Source organism: Myotis yumanensis, unplaced genomic scaffold (assembly GCF_028538775.1).
Source record: "Myotis yumanensis isolate MYYU_CA2020_CCGP unplaced genomic scaffold, mMyoYum1.0.hap1 SCAF_3, whole genome shotgun sequence".
NCBI lineage: Eukaryota > Metazoa > Chordata > Mammalia > Chiroptera > Vespertilionidae > Myotis > Myotis yumanensis.
In genome coordinates this window covers 118,065,461-118,089,598 of record NW_027223754.1, presented here as the reverse complement: position 1 = coordinate 118,089,598, position 24,138 = coordinate 118,065,461, and the positions used below count along the sequence as shown (strand labels likewise).

Here is a 24,138-nt window from a genome sequence, read left to right as displayed (position 1 = left end):
AGGTTCAGGAAATCTTTCCCACTACCCTGAATCTTGTGGTGAGACTTACGGACATGTCTAAGCATAGAAAGACATAGAAGATTGGAGAGAAAATGAAGAAAAATGGAGGTTTATGCTAGGAAGCCTACTTGTCAAGTAATATTCACAAAAGTAAAAAGAAAGTTAATAAAAGAGAGGAAGTTACCAAAGAAACAAAGAAGCAACTTCCCAAAACTGAGACCTGAATTTCCAGATAGAATTTAAAACAACAAGCCAAGGCACATAACTGTGAAATTTTAGAACACTGCAGAAAAGGAAGAGTTTAAAAGCTTCCTGAGAGAAAAAAATCAGGTTACAAAAAACTGGTAGTCAGAAACGGCATCCAAATACTCAACTTACCAGTTGTGAGATATAGGAGAAGTGATTTATCCTTTCTGAACCAGTTCCCCCATTTGAAAGTTATAGGTAATTTGCAGAGCCTATTTTATCAAGTTACTAGGAGGATTTCATGCATATAAAGCATTCAACATACAGTACCTCCTGGCCTACTGTTACAAGATACAAAGGTTTTACTATATTGTCAATCCCTATCTCAGTATAAAGATGCCTCCTCTGCCTCTTCATACTGCAAAATCCTTCCAATTTGAAGAGCTTACTATTAAGTGGGAGCCTGAAACATCCTTGATTCTCTCCCTTTTCTCAATAGTTGGTTTGTCAAAACTATTTGGTTTCCCCCAATACAAGCAGGATCAAAAGATAACCACTTGCAAGGAAGAGAATCTATCTAATCCCATTATTTTCAAATCGCTACTAAAAGGAAGGAAAGAATAGAGGTGGTGGAGGTGAAAGATAGATGACAAGTACGAACGTTTCTGTATTTCAGGGTAATTTTGTTTTAAAATATAAAAAATGTCATTAAGTGAAAAGCCAGCACTTTTCTATCAGCAATATTATAATAATGACATCTTAATATAAAAGTGAGCATTGTTTTGGATACTAAAACCTGAAAGGGGTTATACTACATTGGTAAAATCAAAAGGGAAGTTGCCTACCTCCTTATTTTGATGATAGTAGGAAAGAACTGGAAATCTTCCCTTGCTCCGAAACTTAGAACTACCAACAATTATTGGTTTGCTTGCTATTCGGGGAACATAAAGTTCTCTAGGATAAGTTTCACAAATCTGTAAAAATCAAAACATAACCATGAGGTTAAAAACCATCTTTATAAAACTTTAAAACTTACTAATGCAAGAACAGCACACAGCAATACAGAGACAACTTGCTATTACACTTTCTGACTCTCTGGTACTAACATTTTCTGAATTTGCCCAGAAGGTTGCTAAGTTACCTTGTATTCTCGGTTGGCATCAGACAACTGCCAGTTTGAATTTGGCACGCCCATTCTCTTATATTCCTCGGCAAGGTCAATAAGCTGCCAACCTCGCAGTCGTTCAGAATCATTTTGTTTGGGGTTATAAGAGAACGCATAGAGATCTTCGTATTTTGCTATAGAATACAAAATGCATAAATGTTAAAATGCAACTTATAGGACTTAATAAGTGACAAATAAAAGTAATTTTCAGTTTTTGCCCTCCATTTTTCTTTAAACTCTTCAAAGAGTTTAAAGAAAATATTTGAACTTAAATTTTCTCAGTTCTTTGATGCAAATGATTATACCTAAAGGCATCACTATATCAATCTGAGATTCAATTTATATCATCAGTAAAAGCTAGTAAATAATACAGTTAGACTTATACATTACTCTACTGCAATGTTTCCTTTTCTTAAAAGTAAAATTTTAAAGACATACATAAATTCCTACCCACCACTATTCCCAAATGAGATATAAAGACTAATGCTATAATGAAAAATTAGAGGTGCCACATAGAACATGAAATTGTCTATATATTCCTATAGTACAGTTTGACCAAAAATGGCAAAGGTTACACAGAGATCCAGAGAACACTTACTTCTAAACAATCATAAGCCCCTGAAGTTGTAAGATTTGACTTGGAAAATGGGATAAATGTTACAGGCTTTATGTGTTAGGATAAAAGAGTGAACAAAAATCTGCTCTTAGACAACTGCAAACCCAGTGTCAAACAAAGTAACATCCGGAAATTAATGTGCTTTGTCTCCCTGGAGATATCTATGTAATTCAAGTTATGTTGGGAAAAGGAAACCTCCAGATCCCTAACACATAGTAGTGGTAAGATTCCTCTCTAGGGCCTATATCCCTCTCACTCCTTATCTCTACTAAAGTAGGATTTACCCTCTCTTTTCTTTCTGCTCATCTCCCTATATACCACTCTAGTCAATTAGATATATTAGTCCCATGCTATCAAAAGAGCCTGACCTTCCTTAACTTTTCCTTTAGTGATCAATTTCCAAGACATTCCCCTTGGCTATGGGATTCTTTAAAAAACAAACGAACAAAAACACAAAGGCTATGCTATTGGCTATCAACAGACTTCTAAAACATTAATATAAATCTACTAGAGGTCTGGTGCACAAATTTGTGCACAAGTGGGGTCCCTCAGCCTGGCTGGCGATTGGGGCCAATCGGGGGGTGGGGGTGGGGGCCAGCCAGCCGGGGGAAGGGACCATGGGAGGTTGGCCAGCCCCCTACCCCCCATCAGGGCCAATACGCAAGGGGGGGGTGTGGGGGGAAGGACCACAGGAGGTTGGCCGGCCAGGGGGAGGGACTGCGGGAGGTTGGCCAGCTGTGGGAAGTTGGCTATGGGAGCGCACTGACCACCAGGGGGCAGCTCCTGCATTGAGCATCTGCTCCCTGGTGGTCAGTGCGTGTCATATCAACCCGTCAACCGGTCATTCGGTCACTTAGGCTTTTATATATATAGACTAGAGGCCCCGTGCACGGTTTCGTGCACTGGTGGGGTCCCTTGGCTTGGCCTGTAAGGATCGGGCCGAAACCGGCTCTCTGACACCCCCAAAGGGTCCTGGATTTCGAGGGCAGTTCTTGGGTGATGCACCCTGGAATCGGGCTCAACCCTCTCTGGTCCTGGGTGTGTTACCCGAGAACCGCAGCTGTCAAGTCACTGCAGCTTGGCAGCTCCCACATTGAGCACCTGCCCCCTGGTGATCAGTGCGTGTCATAGCTACCGATCGGAGTGTCTGCGCCCTGGTGGTCATTGCATGTCATAGCTACTGATAGGACGATCGCTTAGGCTTTTATATATATAGATAGTTTTTTAAGTCTGTACTACAAATGCTTCATTTTGTTCTTACTATTACCCCTTCTTTGGAAACCATTATTACAACTCAGATCAGAAGTTTTTAATTACTTTTAGGTCAAATTTTTTAGAATACAGTGCACAAGAATTCAACTCAAAAGCAACTTACCATGTGTACTGGTTAATAATGTGGATTTTGTGATCAAGAAAAACACAATAATTTCAAGAGAAACATCAAAAGTGCTTTATTCAAAATAATGTCCATCGCTATCTACACATGTCCCCCATCTTTCAGGTAATTTGTGGATACTGTCCCAATAGAACTTTTCTTGTTTTGAGGCAAACCATTCAGAGACCCAATTTTCCACTTCTTCGTACGTTTTGAAGTGCTGCTCAGAAAGTGTGCATGCCATCAATGGGAGCAAGTGGTAATCTGAAGGAGCAAGGTGTGATGAATACGGTGGGTGGGTTAATACTTCCCAGGCAAGACCTTTTAACATGTCTTTAACTGGTTTTAAAGTGTGTGATGGTGCGTTATCATGAAGCAAAATTACTTTGCCGTGTCTTCTGGCACATTCTGGTTGTTATACGATCAAAGTGTGGTTCCAATTGATTATTTGTTGTCAGTAGCGATCAGTATTAACCGTTTCACCTGGTTTTAGAAGCTCATAATACACAACTTCCTGATCCCACCAAACGCAGAGCATTGTCTTCTTTCCGAAGCAATTTGGCCTTGCAGTCGATGTTGATGATTGACCTGGATCAACCCATGATTTTGTCCGTTTGGGAATTATCAAAATAAATCCACTTTTCATCGCCAGTCACAATTCGATGCAAAAAACTTTTTTTTCGTGTCGTTGAAGCAACATTTTACTGATGACTTTTCGGTTTTCCAATTGTCTTTCTTTCAGTTGATGTGGCACCCAATTTTCCGTCCTTTAAAATTGTTCCCATTGCTTAATGCTTGTAATTATTGTTCTTCAAACACTTTCGGTTGACCAGGAGGTTCTTTGCCTTTAACATCGAAATCATCACTTAAAGCATTTAAACCAGTATTCACAAGTATCTTGAGATGAAGCATGTTCACCATAAGCTTCCTGAAGTATACGATAACTTTCAACAGCACTTTTCTTCAAAATAAAGTAATGAAGTAAAACTTCCCACAAATGCTCTTTTTTTTGGTATGAAATTTGACATTTCTAAGCGTAAAAATATCTACGATGTTAACACCTTCAGAAAATTTGACATATGAAGTTTTGAAGCTTGCTGTTAATACAACAAAATAGCATATATATGAAATCGCATATATATCAACATATGTGTAACTCCATCTATTGAAAAAAATCTACATTATTAACCAGTACACTTGGTAAACCCAGCCGGTATGGCTCAGTGATTGAGCGTCGATCTATGAACCAGGAGATCACGGTTCAATTCCTGGTCATGAAACATGCCCGGGTTGCAGGCTCGATCCCCAGTAGGGGGCATGTAGGAGGCAGTAGACTGATGATGTGTCTCTCTCATTGATGTTTCTACTTCTCTATCCCTCTCCCTTCCTCTAAAAATATCAATAAAAACATATTTTGTTTAAAAAAAAAGAGTAACTTAAACTATAAAATGGCAATAATGAGATACTAAGTAAAGTACCTTAGATAATCCATCTCAAAATTGAGCAAGCTTTGGTCTCTAAGAACAGTACCTTGTTTTGACAGTTGTAGCAAAGAGTTGTAAATATCATGGCAATCTCTTTCTCTGGGAACAATGAAATGCACAATCCTGAAGTTCTTGCACTGAATCACAAGTGGGCATCCAGAAGTCGTCAAAGCCAATTTCTCCACTGAGCCAATATGATGATGCAATATCTACAGCATGAAAAAATATTTATCATCATTATAAAAAGTACTAAGTATCTTATTCTCTTCCACAGTGCAAAAATGTTAGAAATGTCCTCTCCAAATAAAGTCTCAAATGTTATACGCTACAAACCCAAACTTAAAAATTTTAAATGACAATGCCCAAGCCAGAAATGTACCCTGATCACTCCACATATTCACACATCATTAAATCCCAAGAATTGCATCCCCTAAATATCTTTATAACCTGTCTACTTCTCTCCATCTCCACTATCACCCCCTAATTGCAATGTTTACATTATTTCTCACCTAAATTACTATAACTATCATCCTAAATGCTCTCTTCATATCCTACTCTTGAATCCCCTAATCCATTTTCTACAAAGCAGACAAGTAACCATTAATAACCCAATCAAAAAAAAAAAGGCAAAGCTATCTAGTTGTTATTTCCCACTTCTCCCACCCTGCTTAGCTTCTGAGATCATTTAAGAGCGGGCACATTCACGGTGGTATGACTATAGATTTTCCCACTGCTCTAGCCTCATTTCAAGTTCCTTCCCCAACATCGTTAAATTCTAATGACAAGAGCCTTCTTTGGCTCCTCAAAGGAACCAAGATCCTCTATATACAGTCTTGAGTTGCTCCTACTAACTGGGATATTGTAGCTCTCTACCTCTTCACCTAGATTTCTAGTATTATTTCTAGTGTCCATTTAAAACTCATCACCAAGCCCTAGCCAGTTTGGCTCAGAAGTTAGAGCATGGGCAGTGGACTGAAGAGTCTGGGGTTCAATTCTGGTCAAAAACAAAACAAAACCTCATCACCGAGAAGTACATATAGCCTCATATTCACCATGGCCCTTCCCTCCATTTTCTTATCAAATATCAACCTAAACCCTTCCTTTCATAGCAGTTAGTACATTTGTAATTTGTTATGTAGTATATGTTTATTTCTCTACTTAGATTTTAGAAACTTCACCTAAGAAGCAAAACTATACCTAAATTGAGCACCATTATATTTTTAGCACCTAACACAGTACTTGGAACATTATAATGACCCTCTTCAAACAAAAAAACATTTCAAGTGATATATATTACACATTCATATTTAAATTTGACTGAGCCAGAACTATAGGCGTCATTGTTTGATACCTTCTCCATCACAAATACTCACTGAATGAATGAATGAATGAATGAATAGAAAGTCCTATTAGAAAGTCAGGACTTGATGGTATTTGAAACATAATTATCATACCTACCTATTACCTATCATATTCTGTGCTACTAAAAAAGATTTTCCTTTGCTCAATAGCATTCCTACTAATTTAAAATGTTTATAAAAAAACTTTTATGGAAAATAAAAGATCTTAAAATTGTAGCAGGTTTTTGGATGAAAAACTCAATCCTGGCAAGAAATCAAATCATCCCAAATTAGTCTAAAAATTTAACATAAATTCCAACCTGCTTTTTTAGGTAGTATGGGTGTGGGGGGGAAAGGTAAGGTGAGATATAGATATGTATTATATAATTATAATATATATTATACATGTGTATTATGTAATTACCAGAGGCCCGGTGCACAAAAATTTGTGCACTCGGTGGGGGGAAGGGGGGGTCCCTCAGCCCGGCCTGTGCCCTCTTGCAGTCTGGGACCCCTCGGGAGATAACGACCTGCTGGCTTAGGCCTGCTCCTGGGTGGCAGAGGGCAGGCCCAATCCCTAGGTGCAGCCCCTGGTCAGGCTCAGAGTAGGGCTGATTGGGGAGTTGGGGCACCGCCCACTATCACACTCAAGGCAGGGTCAATGGGGAGGTTGCGGCGCCACCCCCTGTGATGCACAGAGCAGGGCCAATCAGGGGGTTGGGGCGCTGCCCCTGTCACTCACAGAGCAGGGCCAATCAGGGGGTTGGGGCGCTGCCCCCTGTCACTCACAGAGCAGGGCCCATCAGGGGGGTTGGGGCTCCGTACCCTGTCACACACAGAGCAGGGCCCATCAGGGGATTGGGGAGCTCCTCCCTGTCACTCACAGAGTAGGGCCGATAGGGGAGTTGGGGCACCGCCCCCTGTCACACACAGAGCAGGGCGGATCAGGGGGGTGGGGCGCTGCACCCTGTCACACTCAGGGCAGGGCCAATGGGGAGGTTATGGCTCTACCCTGTCACACACAGAGCAAGGCCCGTGGAGGGGGGTTGGGGTGCCACCCTCTATCACCCACAGAGCAGGGCCGATCAGGGGGATGGGGCGCCACTGCTGTCACACTCGGGGCAGGGCCGATGGAGGGGTTATGGCTCTACCCTGTCACACACAGAGCAGTGCCCATGGGGGCGGGGGGGTGGGGGGTCGGGGCGCCGCACCCTGTCACACACAGAACAGGGCCGATCAGGGGATTGGGGAGCTCCCCCCTATCAGGCACAGAGCAGGGCTGATCAGGGGGTTGGGGTGCCTTCCCCTGTCATGAACAGAGCAGGGTGGATAGGGAGGTTGTGGCACCACCCCGTCACACACAGAGCCGCAGGGCGATCAGGGGTTTTGGGCGCTGCCCCTGTCACGCTGATCCTGGTGCCGGGAGCCTCGCTGCTCCACTGATCCCGGTGCCGGGAGGCATATTACCCTTTTACTATATAGGATAGAGGCCTGGTGCATGGGTGGGAGCCGGCTGGTTTGCCCTGAAGGGTGTCCTGGATCAGGGTGGGGGTCCCCACTGGGGTGCCTGGCCAGTCTGGGTGAGGGGCTGAGGGCTGTTTTCCGGGTGGCGAGTGACTAAAGCTTCCAACCGCTCCTTGTTTTCTTCTTTTTTTTTTTTTTTTTTATTCTGGGCCAGCTTTAGCTCTGAAGCCTCGCTGCTGAAAACATGGATACAATGTTTTGGTCTGGCTGGGTTTCAGTCCGCTGGTTTCTGGAGTTTTGTTTATCTTCTTATTTGCAACATAGTACATAGTTTCTTAGAGTTGTAGCTCAGAGGCCGGCAAGTGAGGCGAGGAACGGGGAACGTTGGAGTCCGCAGCAAGCAAGCCTCATGTTCGCTTCCAGCTGCCTGGCTGCCGGCCGCCATCTTGGCTGACAGTTAATTTGCATATACTCACTGATTAGCCAATGAAAAGGGTAGCGGTCGTACGCCAATTACCATGTTTCTCTTTTATTAGTGTAGATAATTTTATATGCTGCTATTATTAGTTTTTAAAATTTTAGATATTAAGTCTAAAGGTCACATGCAAGATTAAATGCATAAAATAATAAAGAAAAGCTTGAAGAAGAAGAAAAAAGGAAAGTTTCAAGGAGAACCAAGATTGTAGCGTAAACATGGTACTTACTGCCTCCCACAACCATATCAAAATTACAACTAAAATACAAAATAACCATCATTCAGAAATCATCCTGAATGGAAGTCCTACAACTAAAGAAGTAAAGAAGAAAGCATAAAAAGACTGATAGGAGGGTGGAGCCCAGAACAAGCGGGCCCGACACCCATGTGTGGCGTTTTTTTTTAAATAGGGATGGATAGCTCAGCTGTGGAGGCCTTCCGTGAAGAGTAAAGAGTTCCAGCCCCATACCAGACACCTCAGCCCAGGCTTCCAGTGCCAGGAAGAGAAGTCCCCATAACTTTGGGCTATAAAACCAGCAGGGATTGTGGCTGAGTGACAGGGAGGCTGCTGGAGACCCAGGTCTGGCTGGCATATGGACTTACTCAGACTAGTTCCCTCTGAGCTTCAATGCTGGGATAGCGGTTTGGAGAGATTCAAGGCTATATGCAGAGGAACTGGATTACTTGGCATCAGAGTAAGAACTCAGGGGCAGTTTTTTCCCACAGAGTTGCTCAAAGGATTCATTATTCCTATGCTGAAACCTCCTCCATTGCAGAGCTGACTGGCAGCCATATCTGAGTCTCCATCAACCCGACTCACACTGTTCGATAGCCCTGGTGATTCCCTGAGACCCCAGCCCATCTAATTTGCAGTCTCAACCAAGCTGTTTGCAGCAGCTTTTCCATATGAATAGCCTGTACAGGCTCAGGCTTCAGACTTGCCTAAAATCTCTCAAACAAGCAGCAGCTGGCATCAGCGTGCTCCATAACTATCAATAAGAGGCCCAAGACCTGGCAGCAGCAGCTAGGTCTCACCTGGACACTTCTAAGCGCAACACAAGTAGCAGCCACCTGAAGATCTCTCTGTAGCTCCTGCCAGGTGGCCCCAGGCAGTGGCTGACCCCAGGAGACCCCGTGAAGAGTAAAGAGTTCCAGCCCCATACCAGACACCTCAGCCCAGGCTTCCAGTGCCAGGAAGAGAAGTCCCCATAACTTTGGGCTATAAAACCAGCAGGGATTGTGGCTGAGTGACAGGGAGGCTGCTGGAGACCCAGGTCTGGCTGGCATATGGACTTACTCAGACTAGTACACAGGAGACCCCAGAGGCAGTACACATGGTGGACAGCTTCAGACCATACCAGATTACAACTCTACACATCCACGAGTGACACACTCAAGGGGCAGACTCAGTGAGCACCAGAGCCCCACTAAAGCAAGTCCTGATCCATAGGGTGTCTCCTGCACAGCAGCTCTCCCACTGTAGTTGCAGCTGGTCCTCACAGCCAATTGGCCTGGAGGTCACTTCCTCCCAGTGACACCAATAGCACTTAAGGCTCAACTACAACAAGACTGTGCACACAGGAGCACACCAAGAGTGCCCAGCTCAGGGGACTGGGGAGACTGGGCCACTGGGCCCTACAGGACACCTACTACTACACAAGGCCACTCTACCAATTCCAGGAGACATAGCAGCTCTACCTAATACATAGAAAAAAAACACAGGGATGCAGTCAAAATGCTGAGATAAAGAAACATGTCACAAATGAAAGAATAGAGGAAATCTCCAGAAAAAAGAACAAAATGAAATGGAAGTAAACAAAATACTAGATACAGAGTTCAAAACAATGGTTAAAAGGATGCTCAAGGATCTTAATAAGATCTTCAAGGAACTTAGTGAGAATTTCAAGGCTCTTAGTGAGACTCTCAAAGACCTGAAAAAAGACCAATCAGAAAGTAAGCATACACTAACTGAAATAAAGAATAATTTACAGGGATTCAACAGCAGAGTAAAGGATGCTGAGCATCAAAATCAGCAATTTGGAATATAAGTAAGCAAAAAATACCCAATCAGAAGAGCAAAAAGAAAATTAATACAAAAAAATATGAAGAGAGTGTATAGAGCCTCTGGGAAACTTCAAGCATACCAACATTCGGATTATGGGAGTGCCAGAAGGAGAAAAGACAAAGCAAGATATTGAAAACCTATTTGAAGAAATAATGCCAGAAAAATTCCCCTACCTGGATAAAAAAATATACTTACAAGTCCAGGAAAAGCAGGGAGTCCCAAACAAGAGGAATCCAAAGAGGCCCACATCAAGACACATCATAATTAAAATGACATAGGTTAAAGACAAAGAGAGAATCTTAAAAGCAGCAAGAGAAAAGCAGTTAGTTACCTACAAGGAGTGCCCATACGACTGTCAGCTGATTTCTCAACAGAAACTTTGCAGTCCAGAAGGGAAAGGCAAGATATATTTAAAGAGATGAGTAGCAAGGACCTACAACCAAGATTATTCTATGCAGCAAAGCTATCATTTAGAATCGAAGGTCAGATAAAGAGCTTCACAGACAAGAAAAAGCTAAAGGAGTTCATCACCACCAAACCAGTATTACATAAAATGTTGAAGAGTATTCTTTAAGAGGAAGAAGAAGAAAAAGAAAAATAAAAAGAAAGAAAAATAAAATGGCAATAAATATATATCAATAATTGAATCTTAAAATCAAAATAAACAAGGAATCTAATGAACAAAATAAACTGATGATTAAAATAGAATCAAATGCATGGAAACATGGAACAGACTGATGAATCTCAGAGGGAAGAAGGGAGAGGGGGCAGAAAGAGATTAACCAAAGAACTTATATGCATATATGCATCACCTATGGACACAGACAAAAGGGTGGTAAAGGTCTAGGGTGGGGTGGGAACTGGGTGAAGAGTGGCAGTGGGGAGAAAAAAAGGAGACATCTATAATACTCTCAACAATAAAGACTTTTTTTTTAAAAAGGGGAACAAATAAATAAATGGGGAAAAAAGAAAAGCTTGAAAAAGAAGACCAATGAGAGCAGAAGTCCTATGGTAATTAAAAATTTACATAACAGAGATGACACATATTACACATATGTAGCTCATACTTGTGGCGCGCTGAGCATCTGCCTCCTGGTGGTCAGTGCGCGTCATAACGACTGGTCAACCAGTTGTTCTGGTCGTTCGGTCTTAACGGTCACTTAGGCTTTTATATATATAGATAATTCCAATTAAGACCCAAAATTATTTGCAGGAAAAGAATGATGATGGGACCTGGCTCTGCCACTAACTAGTTATGTGATCTTGAAAAACTAATCATGTGTAAAATGAAAACAAAATAAAAATTTAAAGTAAGGTTCCTCCTAGATCTGTTCATTTCTATGGACCTAGTATACAAAATAGACTACATTCAGAAGAGATTATGGAAATACACTGATAAGAAAGCATTTCAAAGACAACAAAAGGAGAGAAGGGAACAACGTGCCTATCTTTTAGCTGACCCCAAAACTACATTCCCAACATTTGAAAGAATAGCTCTATGAGAAACTTCCATTTGTACTCTAGGAGATGAATAACATACAGAGAATATATTAAGGTAAGCGGACAAATAAAGGGTAGGCAGAATGGATGAGAATATGACTAATAATTTTATAAGGCCCTGCTAGAGGAAACTCCTGGGCAAACACTGGATAGGCAAGAAATCCAGAGCCTCTAGGGAATACAACTTCTCCAAGATCAGCATCTCAGGTAAGTGTCTTAACTTACTTATTGCAATCATTTATCAATTGGATAGCCTTCCTAGGGGAATCAAAAGAGTATAATCAAAGAGAGATATCAAGACTTATTAAAAGCTACAGTCAATAAAACAGTGTATTCTTGGTACAGTGTAATCAATATACCAAAAGAACAGAATAGAGAGCTCAAAAGCAGGTCCTCTCTTTATTTATGACAGAGTTGATACTACACCTTAATGGAATAAAATAATCAATAAATGGTGCCAGTTATGCATAAATAAAATAAAAATTAATCCCTATGTCATATCATCCACCAAAATATTTTTCAGATATATTAAAAAATTATACTGAGAATACAAAACATAAGCTTTTAGGAAATATAGGAGAATCTATATGACCTTAACATAGGGAAGGATTCCTTGTCACAAAACAGCATAAACCATAAAAGAAAAAATGAAAATTTATTACACTAAAATTTTAAAGTTTAAAAGTCATACAGATACACACAAGACAAGCCATACACCGGGAGAAGTTATCTACAACACATATACTAACAAAACATTAAAAACTGGAACTTTTGCAAAATAAATAACAGGACAAACAATCCAACAGAAAAAATAAAAGGAAATCTAAAGCCAAAATATCTGAAAGGGTAACTTCCTTGAAATCAACAAATTAAAATCACAATTGCACATCCATCAGATAGGCAAAAATTTTAAATTTGACAACATCAATGTTGCTGAGGATAGTGAACAATGTATCACACTCTACTGAGAATATGATAAAACAACCATTTTGGAAAGCTGACATACTTAGTAAGGTTGAATATCCACTTATCTAAGTAATTTTACTCTTAGGCAAATATTCCAGAGAAGCTCTGGCACAGTGTATATATTACCTTATTGTTTGTACTAGCAATAAATAAATAAAAAACCCTAATTGCAATTTGTTATAAATATACTGTGGAATATGACATTTGATCTATTAACATGTACCTATATTATTTAGATTTTTAATTAAAAGGAACAGGTAGGTCTTTTATAATTATTTATGTAGATAATAAGAGTCTTTCTGGTATTCTATAAAAAAATTCCACAGTCCATATTATATCAGTTTTATTAAGAGGGAGGGTAGAAGTGATTAGGTGACTGAAAAATTTTTGGTTGAGATTGGTAACTACTGATTAAAATTTTGTATACATTCAAAATAAAACACAGAAATAGACTAAGACCATTATTATAATTATGGTAATAGAGGTCCTGCTTACCCAGGTTTCTTTCTGCTGAGAGTCTATAAATAATAGATGTGTGGCCGTAAGATATAGTGTTCCTGTTAATGACTTGTTGTTGGTACTGAATCGGTCAAGTAATTTCACTTGCTCAACCTAAAAAAGAAAAAAATGTTACTTCTCATTTCAAAAGTAGTATAAATTCTTTTTCTGTCATCCCAGGATTTAAATGTACCATTTTCAAATTTTTATTCCTTCTGTTAAAAAACATGAGTTTACTTAATATTGAATGTTAAATTTCATTTTCCTGGGAAATATACAAGCCACAAATAACATAGGTACTATTTACAGGTATAAATATAACCAAGAGAGAAGAACCCTGTAAAAAAGTACTAACACAGATACTATGGAAAACAGAAAGGAAGGGCGTGTTATAAATAAGCAAAAACCTTTTTTTATAGCCAAGAGTCAATGTATTTTACTTAAAGTTGGCAGGTAAAGTAATAAATATAATAAGGTTATTTTGTAGAGTTATGGAAGTAAATTACCCCAGAAAAAATAAATCAGGAAACAGTTAAATGGTTGCAAACTCCAAGTTATTTTCCTCACCACTTCACCCAGGGCATTGTTTTGTGTTCAACTCAGTGCTTTTACTCATACTGTTCTCCCTTCCTACAATAGTCTCTTCTGCTTAACTAAATACAAAGCATTCTTCAAAGCTCACCGATGCCCTGTCTCCTAACAGGAATCCTTCTCAGAATATTAATTACTTAATGTCTTAGCTTTATATTTATTTATGGCTCTGAATTCCCTGGTATAGATTATGTCATATTCTGCTTCTGCATCCTTTGGTAGCTGAAGCAGTGAGGTACATAGTACATCTTTATTAATAGTAGACACACATGCACAAGGTTGCCACTGAAGAGTGGGATTAGAGTTGGTTAGGGATGTGCAGGAGACTACTGTTTTGAAAAAATAGTATTTATTTCTATCTATTCGTAATATAGGTAACAAAGTTAAAGAACCATTACCAAGTTAAAAATTTTAATCCACAGCTATCGCAGTAGGTTGTAGATAGTTCCTTCAATTGTGCAGGGCTTCAAAACCAGATAGCTAACCATTATTGCATTAATTCTATACTTTTCCCCCACATATACAGAGTGTTGTGAGTACATGAAACAGAGTTTATCCTTTTATTATTATTTATTAATTATTGTGCCATTTTCCATACAAACAACTGTAAACCTACTTTTGACCCACCCTGTGTTTTCTTTCCCCTTACTAAAATTGAAGAAAAAAAGGCTCCCCATTTTGAAATTATGATTTCTGAAATAATCAAAAACTACCATCTAAAAGGCTATTAGTGCTTCCCCAAGAAATTTAATTTCAGAGAAAGGTTTTTACTTATAACTTCACCTGTTCAAATAAATTTAAATTAAAATACTTGTTTTTTGTAGGAAAAAAGAGTCCATCCTGACCTTAACACCTTGTGGATTGTTCATTACCTTAGTAAATGCAAAATTATATTCAAATCAAGAAAACATATAGAAAATCATTATATGACTATTTCAATATGGCAATCTCTATATCGATGTGACATATTAAAATTAATCTGAAATTATCCCTAAACATTTAGTTAATACTTAAACTAAAGTTCTAGAGAAAAAAAGATTATTTCTGAGAAAATATACTAATTATTTGGTTCTTTCCTGCAAATCCTAAAATACTTTTTTTAAAATAAAAGAAATAGGATCATTTTCTTTGCTAAGATCGTTAGCATACAAATTTTAAACTAAAGACTTAGCCAATTTCTGAACATATAACTGCTGCTTCATATTTCCCCCTTTTCACTGAGGAACTGAAAGTACTTTACAGATGTCACTACAGATTTTTCCCAGTGTTTTCTTGGAAATATCTCTAAGTGAGATATTTAGGAAGCATCTACAACTCTTGGAGGGCATGGTCATTATGGTGAGTATAGGAAATGCCAACACATTACTTTAAGGCCCATTTAGTTGAATTGTTGCCAAGAAGGGGCCTGCACTAAAAGGTATCCTAATGGTCTATATAGGAAGTTCAAATTTTAGCTAATTACAAAGGAGAAAATGAAAAACAGAGGAAATCACACATACACAGAATCACATTCGGAAAATTCAGACACTTATCTACCAACAAGAGGGAAAGTAATTTCTAGGACAAGGGACTAATGGCCTTCTTCAAAATTCTGTGACCAACAAACAACTGCATGACAATGGCTAAAGAAGCAGAAAGTACGCTGTTAAGGTTTCTCTAGCCAGTCACCCATTTGAGACTCTTAGAATCATTACACACTCACAGCACTGACATCTTACCAATAATTAGCTATAAAAACAAACAAACAAACAAACAAACACATCAAGTTGTTTTCCTGAAGTGGAAGGTAGGAATCAAAAAAGGCAGAGATTTTTATCTATTTTGTTCTTGTGCCCCCGTTACTACAACAGATCATAAATCCAGGGGCATTTTACTGATCTATCTTGCTTGGCTTTCCTGCTCTGCTAGACACAGGTGGAATTCAGTGAATGGCTTCCTGTCCCACACAGTAATCACAAAGATTTTGCATCAGCTTTCAAGACTCTATAGTAACTTGTCCCTTTCCTCAACTTTTAATCTTCTACTATGCTCTCTCCTTCACTCACTTACGTTGGTCTTCTTGCTAGTTCTTACCAATCAGGAATGCCCAGCATAGGGTTTTTGCTCTTGCTGTTCCTTCCCTCTGTTGGGACTCTTCCTGTTACTTCTTCCACCCATGTCAAGATGGCTCACTCCCTCACCACTTTCAGGTCTGTACTCAAGCATCACAATCTCTGTAAGGATGTCTCCAACTACTATATTTACACCTGTCCTCCCCCACCCTACCCTGGCACTATCCGCAGCATTTACCACCATCTACCATGTTATATGTATATTTGACTTATTAATTTTGTTTATTGTTATATCTTCCCCAAATAGAAAATAAGTTTTATAAGGGCAGGGATTTTTGTCTGATTTATTCACCACCATTTCCCCAGTACCTAGAACAGTGCCTGCCCCCAGGGAAAAGGAAGGAGCAGAGGAGGCAGCAGAAGAAGAGAGTTGGGCAAATAAGGGGAGAGCAGAGGAAGAAGAAGCAAAAAAGGAAATTAGATAGGAAAGACTGTCCCCTGTTCTCTTCCTACCTGTGATTCACCACTTCCCATTGTATCCCAAATACTCTTTGTCTGGCTCTTCTTCCAGTGCTTACCCCCTTTCAAGAATTCCCAGGGCTCTAGCCCTCACACTCATCCACAATAGGAAATTTCATTGATTACCTAAACATTTGACACCTCCCAAATCTATTTATCTGGGCCAGACCTTTTCCCTAACGCTAGACATTCATAATCAGCTAACTACTAGAAAAAAATCCCACCATCCAAGCTGCTCTCATCCATCCTCTCCTTTCCCATCTTACTCACACTGACCTACCTCACTACTCAAATCTCTTGATTAGATAATTACTCTCTGAGGCAAGAGAGTGTAATGCTTAGAGAACATGACTGGTAGCATAAAGACCAGGACTTAAGTTCCCAGCTCCACCTTTTCTTTAGTAGAGCTAGCTGTTGAGTCAAGAGAAGTTATTTCATTTAATCTCTGCTAGTTTATTTTCTCACCTGTACATTGGGATAATATTAGTAAGAGTCAAAATGACACTATTTTATTTTAAAACACAGTTACTATTTTGTGGGGAAAACATTCAGGTGTTCCTCAAAATCTATTGGCTCATATTTCAAAGACAAAACAATATAATGTTCTCCTTATTCTTCATCCATTGTTAGTTTTACATCTCCTTCACTCTTTGTAACAGGTAATATATATTTGTGTACATACATGTATGATCTCATATTCTAATGACAAAAAGAGATAGTAATCTAAGACAAATTGGGCATTACTTTTGGAATAACTTAATTTGAGCCCTAATGGGGTCAGATTTTCATGGGGCATTCCATTCTTTAACAAAACTCTAGGAAGCAATCTTTCATATAGAGGTTAGAAAAACATTCTTCCATTTCATTCTGTAAAGTTCCATTCACAAACAGCACAAATTTCAACATCAACACATGATGCTAGCCAAAGGACTGGAGCCTGGCAGGAAAAGAAGATTGAGTAAATTGTCTCTGCATATTTCTCACTGTTTCTTGGCAAGACTATCTCATTATGGCAAAATTAGCACTCAAAGTGATAGGCAGTAGCTACAATGCTCATAAGTATAGACTGGAAATGCTCTTTTAGAATTTCAAATTTGGACTTGACATCTTTACTGATGCCATACAGTTAAACCAAATGTGACCAAAACAGGATGACATATTTCTGAATTTTAGAACTAGAAATCCATTTAATTAGTATTCTACTAAAACACTTTATCTGATAAATCTCTGGTTAGCAAGCAAAAACAAAACAAAAACAATGACCATAAGCAATACAACAAACAGTACCACAAAAATATTATTTACTTATGTCAAGAAAACATTCCAGGAAAATAAAGCTCTTATAATTATTCTTAGGATTTATTTCTGAATTAATATTAATACATTTTGCTTGTTATTACCCTTAGGTAATCCAGCAATGACTGTTATAGTGCTTTAAATCCTAGCTAGGATTTGGAAGTTTATTCAAGAGATGATGCCAGAGCAGCCTATATATAGCCTGCCATACTGTGCAGAACACTGAAATGTGCTTTAACAGAACTATGTAAACAACTATATATCTGACACCCGAGCTCATGACCACCTTAATTTCATTTTTTGCTTAAACATGAAGTAAACCCCTCACAAATGACTTTTATACTTAATGGGAGGCCACACTCTTGACCATTCTGTTCATCATAAGAGAGTAATAGTTTTTGATTGAAAAAAAATCTATTAGATTTCTTTTGACAGAATAAAGATGTAAGCTAGGAAAGCTTCTTTATATCTTGCATAAAGGAGTGGGAAAATGACTTAAAATTTTTAACAGTCAGTTTGACTCCATTGCCTGTGTGTATTGAACTATAACTTTCTCTACATTTTAAAGAGACACTAGGAAAACATTACAACAAACCAAATAAAATTTGGGCAGCAGTCACTGTTTGTACATGATAGAACAATTTTCAAAACCAGTTTAATCATGGAATATTTTTTTTAAATAATGTATTAATATAAAAAAGTATTAAGTAATCCTTAAAGTATAGAAGAAAAATGCTTTTACAGATTACTTGCTATTAGAAATGACCAAATTTTTATTAACCAGCTTAATATGCAATAAACATTAAATAACAGTTCAAAAAAGATATTAATACATTTTTACAATTAGATTAAAACTAGAGAGGCAATGGAAAAGACACTACATAGTCTTTGAAGTTAGACAAACCTTGGTTTAAAACTTCACTCTACACCTCCTGAGCTAATTGGGCAGATTATTTCCACTCTGTAAACCTATTTCCTCATTTGAAAATGGAAATAATGTACCCAATTGGTGTTGTTATTTTAAGAGATTAGTAATAATATTTTGTTATGTTTTGTTTTGTTGTTGTTGTTGTTGTTAATCCTTACCCAAGGCTATTTCTCCATTGGTTTTTAGGGAGAGTAGAAGAGAGAGGGAAAGACAAAGAGAAACATTGATGTGAGAGAAACATCCATTGGTTGCCTCCTGCACGAGCCTCGACCAGGGTTCAGGCCAGGAAGAAGCCTGCAACCAAGGTACGTGCTCTTGACCGGAATCAAACCCAGGACCCTTTAGCCCACAGGCCGACACTCTATCCAATGAGCCAAACCAATTAGAGCGATTAGTGATAATTTTGTATAAACTACCATATTTGTGATATTGTAAATATTGTGAAGCTAGAGGCTCAGTGCATGAAATTCGTGCACAGGGGTGGGGGGCGAGGGGTCCCTCAGCCCGGCCTGCACCCTCCCACAATCCAGGACCGCTGGCTCCTAACCGCTCGCCTGCCTGCCTGATTGCCCCTAAACACTCTGCCTGCCTGCCTGCCTGCCTGATTGCCCCTAAACACTCTGCCTGCCTGCCTGCCTGCCTGATTGCCCCTAAACACTCTGCCTGCCTACCTGCCTAATCGCCCCTAAATGCTCACCTGGCTGCCTGATTGCCCCCAACCACTCTGCCTGCCTGCCTGATTGCCCCTAACTGCTTGCCTGCCTGCCTGATAGCCCCTAACCGCCTCTGCCTGCCTGCCTGATCGCTCCTAACTGCTCACCTGCTGGCCTGATCACCTCTAACCACTCTGCCTGCCTGCCTGATCGCCCCTAACTGCTCACCTGCCTGCCCGATTGCCCCTAACTGATGGCCTGATTGCCCCTAACTGATAACCCGACTGCCTGATTGCCCCCAACCACTCTGCTTGCCTGCCTGCCTGCCTGATCCCCCTAACCCAGTGGTCGGCAAACTCATTAGTCAACAAAGCCAAATATCAACAGTACAACAATTGAAAATTTTTTAAACTTAAACTATATAGGTAGGTACATTGTTATTAACTTAATTAGGGTACTCCTAAGGCTTAGGAAGAGCCACACTCAAGGGGCCAAAGAGCCGCATGTGGCTCGGGAGCCGCAGTTTGCCGACCATGGCCCTAACCACTCGCCTGCCAGATCGCCCCTAACCACTCTGCATGCCTGCCTGATCACCTCTAACTGCTCACCTGCCTGCCTGATCGCCCCTAACCGCCTCTGCCTCAGCCCCCGCCGTGGCAGCTTCATCTGGAATGATGTCTTGAAGCTCTTTTGGCTGTCCGGTCTAATTAGCATATTATGCTTTTATTATTATAGATGATCCTAAATAATAAAAGGCTAATATGCAAATTGTCCCCTCAGGCAGTCGTTCGATGGGGAGTTCGGCCGGGAGACTAGGAGTTCGACTGCTTGCTATTACGTGCACTGACCACCAGGAGGCGGCGTGGAACACGGCGGGCATTGGCAACATGGCGCTGGCAGTGGGTGGCAATGGAGGCGCTGCCGGCCCCGATGGGCCCCAATGGGCCCCGGTGAGAGTGGGATCACAGCGGGATGGTGGAGCAGGTGAGCAGGCAGCACCAGGCCAAGGCAGGTGCGAGCAGGGGCCCAACTGCCCCACTGATCGGCCCGCAGATGGCAACCAGTGGTGGCGGCAGGGAGTGGGGCCGCCACCCGGCTCCCAGGTGCTGAGGGAGCTAGGCAGGGGGGCCCGGCCCTGATCAATCGCTCTGCAGGCGGAATGATGGCGCCAAGCCAAGGCAGGGTGCCAGGGAGGGCTGCAGGGCTGCGAGGCTGGGGGCGAGAGCTGGGGCCCGATCTCCGCAGGCCACCTGAGGGACCCCACCTGTGCAAGAATTCGTGCACTGGGCCTCTAGTATTGTATAATTGGCTATATTGGCATATAATTACTACTTTTTTAATACAGTTGACTCTTGAACAACATGGGTTTAAACTGTGTGGGTCCACTTATACATGGATTTTTAAAAAATATATTTTTATTGATTTCGGAGAGGGAGAGATAGAAACATCAATGATGAGAGAGAATCATTGATTGGCTGCCTCCTGCATGCCCACACCAGGGATCGAGCCTGCAACCCGGGCATGTGCTCTGACCTGGAATCAAACTGTGACCTCCTGGTTCATAGGTCAATGCTCAACCACTGAGCCACACCAGCCGGGCATGGATTTTTTTTTTTTTTTCAATAAACACATGCACTGTTTTTAATCCGTGGTTGGGAGGTCACATATGCAGAGGGCCAACTGTATGCACTAATTTATGCCATTTTTATATCCACATATTTTTTATCTTTAGGGGTGCATTGGGAAGGTGCCTAGAACCAATCCCCCTTGGATACCGAGGATAGCTAAGTTTTGGGGGAGTCAAAAATTATAAACAGATTTTCAACTGCGCAGGGGTCAGCACCCCTAACCCCTGCCTTGTTCAAGGGTCAACTGTATAGCTGTCTGAACAACATAGAAAGAATCACTAATTAAATAGTACTATTCCACAGTCAATTCTTGATCATAGTGACTAAACTACAAAGAGTTCAAAACAGCTAAATAAACTTAAAGCAATTCATTTTTAGCTTGAAATACAATTATTTCTGCAGCAAATTAACTATGTCCCAGTGAAGGCTATGCATAATAGAAACAAAAAGTTGGCTATGTTCAAATCTATCTTTATAACTTATAAAGTTATTCTTATAACTATAATTTAAGAAACTATAATACTCCATCCAACAATTATCAGAATGCATTATGAGGTCTATGTCTATTCTGCTCACTGTTGTATACCTAGTGTCTGTACAGTGCCTGGCACGTAACAACTACCTAGCAAATATCTGTTTAATTGCAGTCCACATACAGCCACTTAAGATTATTACAGGGTAGTTAGTAATGGTCCAATGCTAGAAAAATAACCCAAAGTAATAAAGGAGCACACTTGAGAAGTAATTTTAATAGAAAATTAGTCAGAAACCTTTCAGTCCTTAAAAAAATCATAGAAGGACCTTAACTAAACCACCAGCATGGACCCATTGTGAAAATGTAAGACTAAATCATAGAAAACCCTAAAGACTCCATCAAAAAATTATTAGACTTAATAAATGAATTCGGCAATGTAGCAGGATACAAAATTAATGCCAAGAAATCTAAGGCATTTGTTTACACCAATGGTGAACTTACAGAAAGGGAGACTAAAAAAGCAATCCCATTTACCATCGCACCAAAAAAAATTAAGATACCTAGGAATAAACTTAACTAAGGAGGTAAAAGACTTATATGCGAAAAACTACAGGAGACTGAAAAAAGAGATAGAGGAAGACATAAACAAATGCAAGAACATACCGTGTTCATGGATTGGTAGAATCAACATCATCAAAATGCCCATACTACCCAAAGCAATCTATAGATTCAATGCAATCCCCATTAAATTACCAATGGCATATTTCACAGATCTAGAACGAACGTTTCAAAAATTCATCTGGAATAAAAAAAGACCTCGAATAGCTGTAGCAATCCTGAGAAAGAAGAACAAAGTAGGTGGGATCTCAATACCAGATATCAAGTTGTATTACACAGCCACTGTTCTTAAAACAGCTTGGTACTGGCACAAGAACAGACATATAGATCAATGGAATAGAATAGAGAACCCAGAAATCAACCCAAACCACTATGCCCAATTAATATTCGACAAAGGAGGCAAGAGCATACAATGGAGTCAAGACAGTCTCTTCAATAAATGGTGTTGGGAAAATTGGACAGATACATGCAAAAAGATGAAACTAGACCACCAACTCACACCATACACAAAAATAAACTGAAAATGGATAAAGGACTTAAACGTAAGACGGGAAACCATAAAAATACTAGAGGAATCCACAGGCAATGAAATCGCAAACATATGCCGAAGGAATTTCTCCTCTGATACAGCTCCTAGGGCAATGGAAACTAAAGAGAAAATAAACAAATGGGACTACATCAAAATAAAAAGCTTTTGCACAGCAAAGGAAACCATCAAGAAAACAACAAGAAAGCCCACTGCATGGGAGAACATATTTGCCAATGATATCACCGATAAGGATTTAATCTCCAACATTTACAGGGAGCTCACGCAACTTAAAAAAGGAAGATAAACAATCCAATCAAAAAATGGGCAAAGAACCTAAATAGACACTTCAAAAGAGGACATTCAAAAGGCCGAAAGACATATGAAAACATGCTCAAAGTCACTAATCATCTGAGAGATGCAAATCAAAACAACAATGAGGTACCATCTCACACCTGTCAGAATGGCTATCATCAACAAATCAACAAACAAGTGTTGGAGAGGATGTGAAGAAAAAGGAACCCTTCTGCACTGCTGGTGGGAATGCAAAATTGGTGCAGCCACTGTGGAGAACAGTATTGAGTTTCCTCAAAAAACTAAAAATGGAACTCCCATTTGACCCAGTGATTCCACTTCTAGGAATATATCCCAAGAAGCCAGAAACACCAATCAGAAAGGATATATGCACCCCTATGTTCGTAGCAGCACAATTCACCATAGCTAAGATTTGGAAACAGCCTAAGTGCCCATCAGCAGATGAGTGTATTAGAAAACTGTGGTACATCTACACAATGGAATACTACGCTGCAGTAAAAAAGAAAGAATTATTGCCATTTGCAACAGCATGGATGGAACTGGAAAGCATTGTGCTAAGTGAAATAAGCCAGTCAGAGAAAGATAAATACCACATGATCTCACTCATTTGTGGACTATAGAGAACAACATAGACTGATGAACAGGGACAGATCTAAAAACAGAGAAACAGCGATCAGACTATCAATCCCCAGAGGGAAACTAGGGGAGGGAGGGGGTAAGGGGGAGAGATCAACCAAAGGACTTATATGCATGCATATAAGCCAAACCAATGGACACAGACAACAGGAGGATGAAAGCATGAGTGTGTGGGGGGGGAAGGGGGGGCGGGGGGGGGGGAGAGGAGGTTGGGGGTTAATGGGAAATGAGGGCACATTTGTAATACCTTAACCAATAGAGAAATTTTAAAAAAAAAAGACGAAATCAGAAAAATTAAAGACCATCAACTGGTAGTTAAAGAGGAACAGTAGACCAAGTGAAAGTCACCAGCAATAAAGAACAAAATAAGAAGAGTTACAACTATACAAATAAAAACAAAAATATACATCATTAATTTAAAGCAGAAGGTCTTAAAATAAGCCAAGGGGTCCTAGATTTTCCAACTTCCTGTTCACTCTTACCAATTACCTATTTTTTGTTATTGTATGGTGTAGCAAGCCTTGTGTGAGATGCAAAGATGAGGTTCAACCTGGTACAGAAGGAAGTCATGTGCACACAAAGATACTATCTAATATATGTCTGGAACCCTGAAACCAGGACAAGAACCCAACCTGATGCCTACTCTAGTCCTTTCCATCTCTACATCATCTACTAGTTTGGTTATTTACTTACTCTTCTGTTTTCAAATTTTATTTGTTTTTAAATATATTTTGTTGATTTTTTTACAGAGAGGAAGGGAGAGGGATA

At 40.0% G+C, this 24,138-nt stretch overlaps 1 protein-coding gene across 4 annotated transcripts in view; it reads right to left on the bottom strand.

Annotated features, from left to right (window-relative positions):
- Positions 1 to 24,138, bottom strand: part of MTMR6 (myotubularin related protein 6) — a 48,126-nt gene that overhangs the window by 22,154 nt on the left and 1,834 nt on the right. For all 4 annotated transcript variants that reach the window (XM_070409456.1, XM_070409457.1, XM_070409454.1 and 1 more), the window contains exons 2-5: positions 13,132 to 13,248; positions 4,873 to 5,035; positions 1,328 to 1,485; positions 1,032 to 1,160 (exon numbers count right to left, since the gene is read on the bottom strand). In XM_070409456.1, coding sequence (XP_070265557.1) covers positions 1,032 to 1,160; positions 1,328 to 1,485; positions 4,873 to 5,035; positions 13,132 to 13,248 — 567 coding nt within the window. The remainder of the gene's footprint in view (positions 1 to 1,031; positions 1,161 to 1,327; positions 1,486 to 4,872; positions 5,036 to 13,131; positions 13,249 to 24,138) is intronic.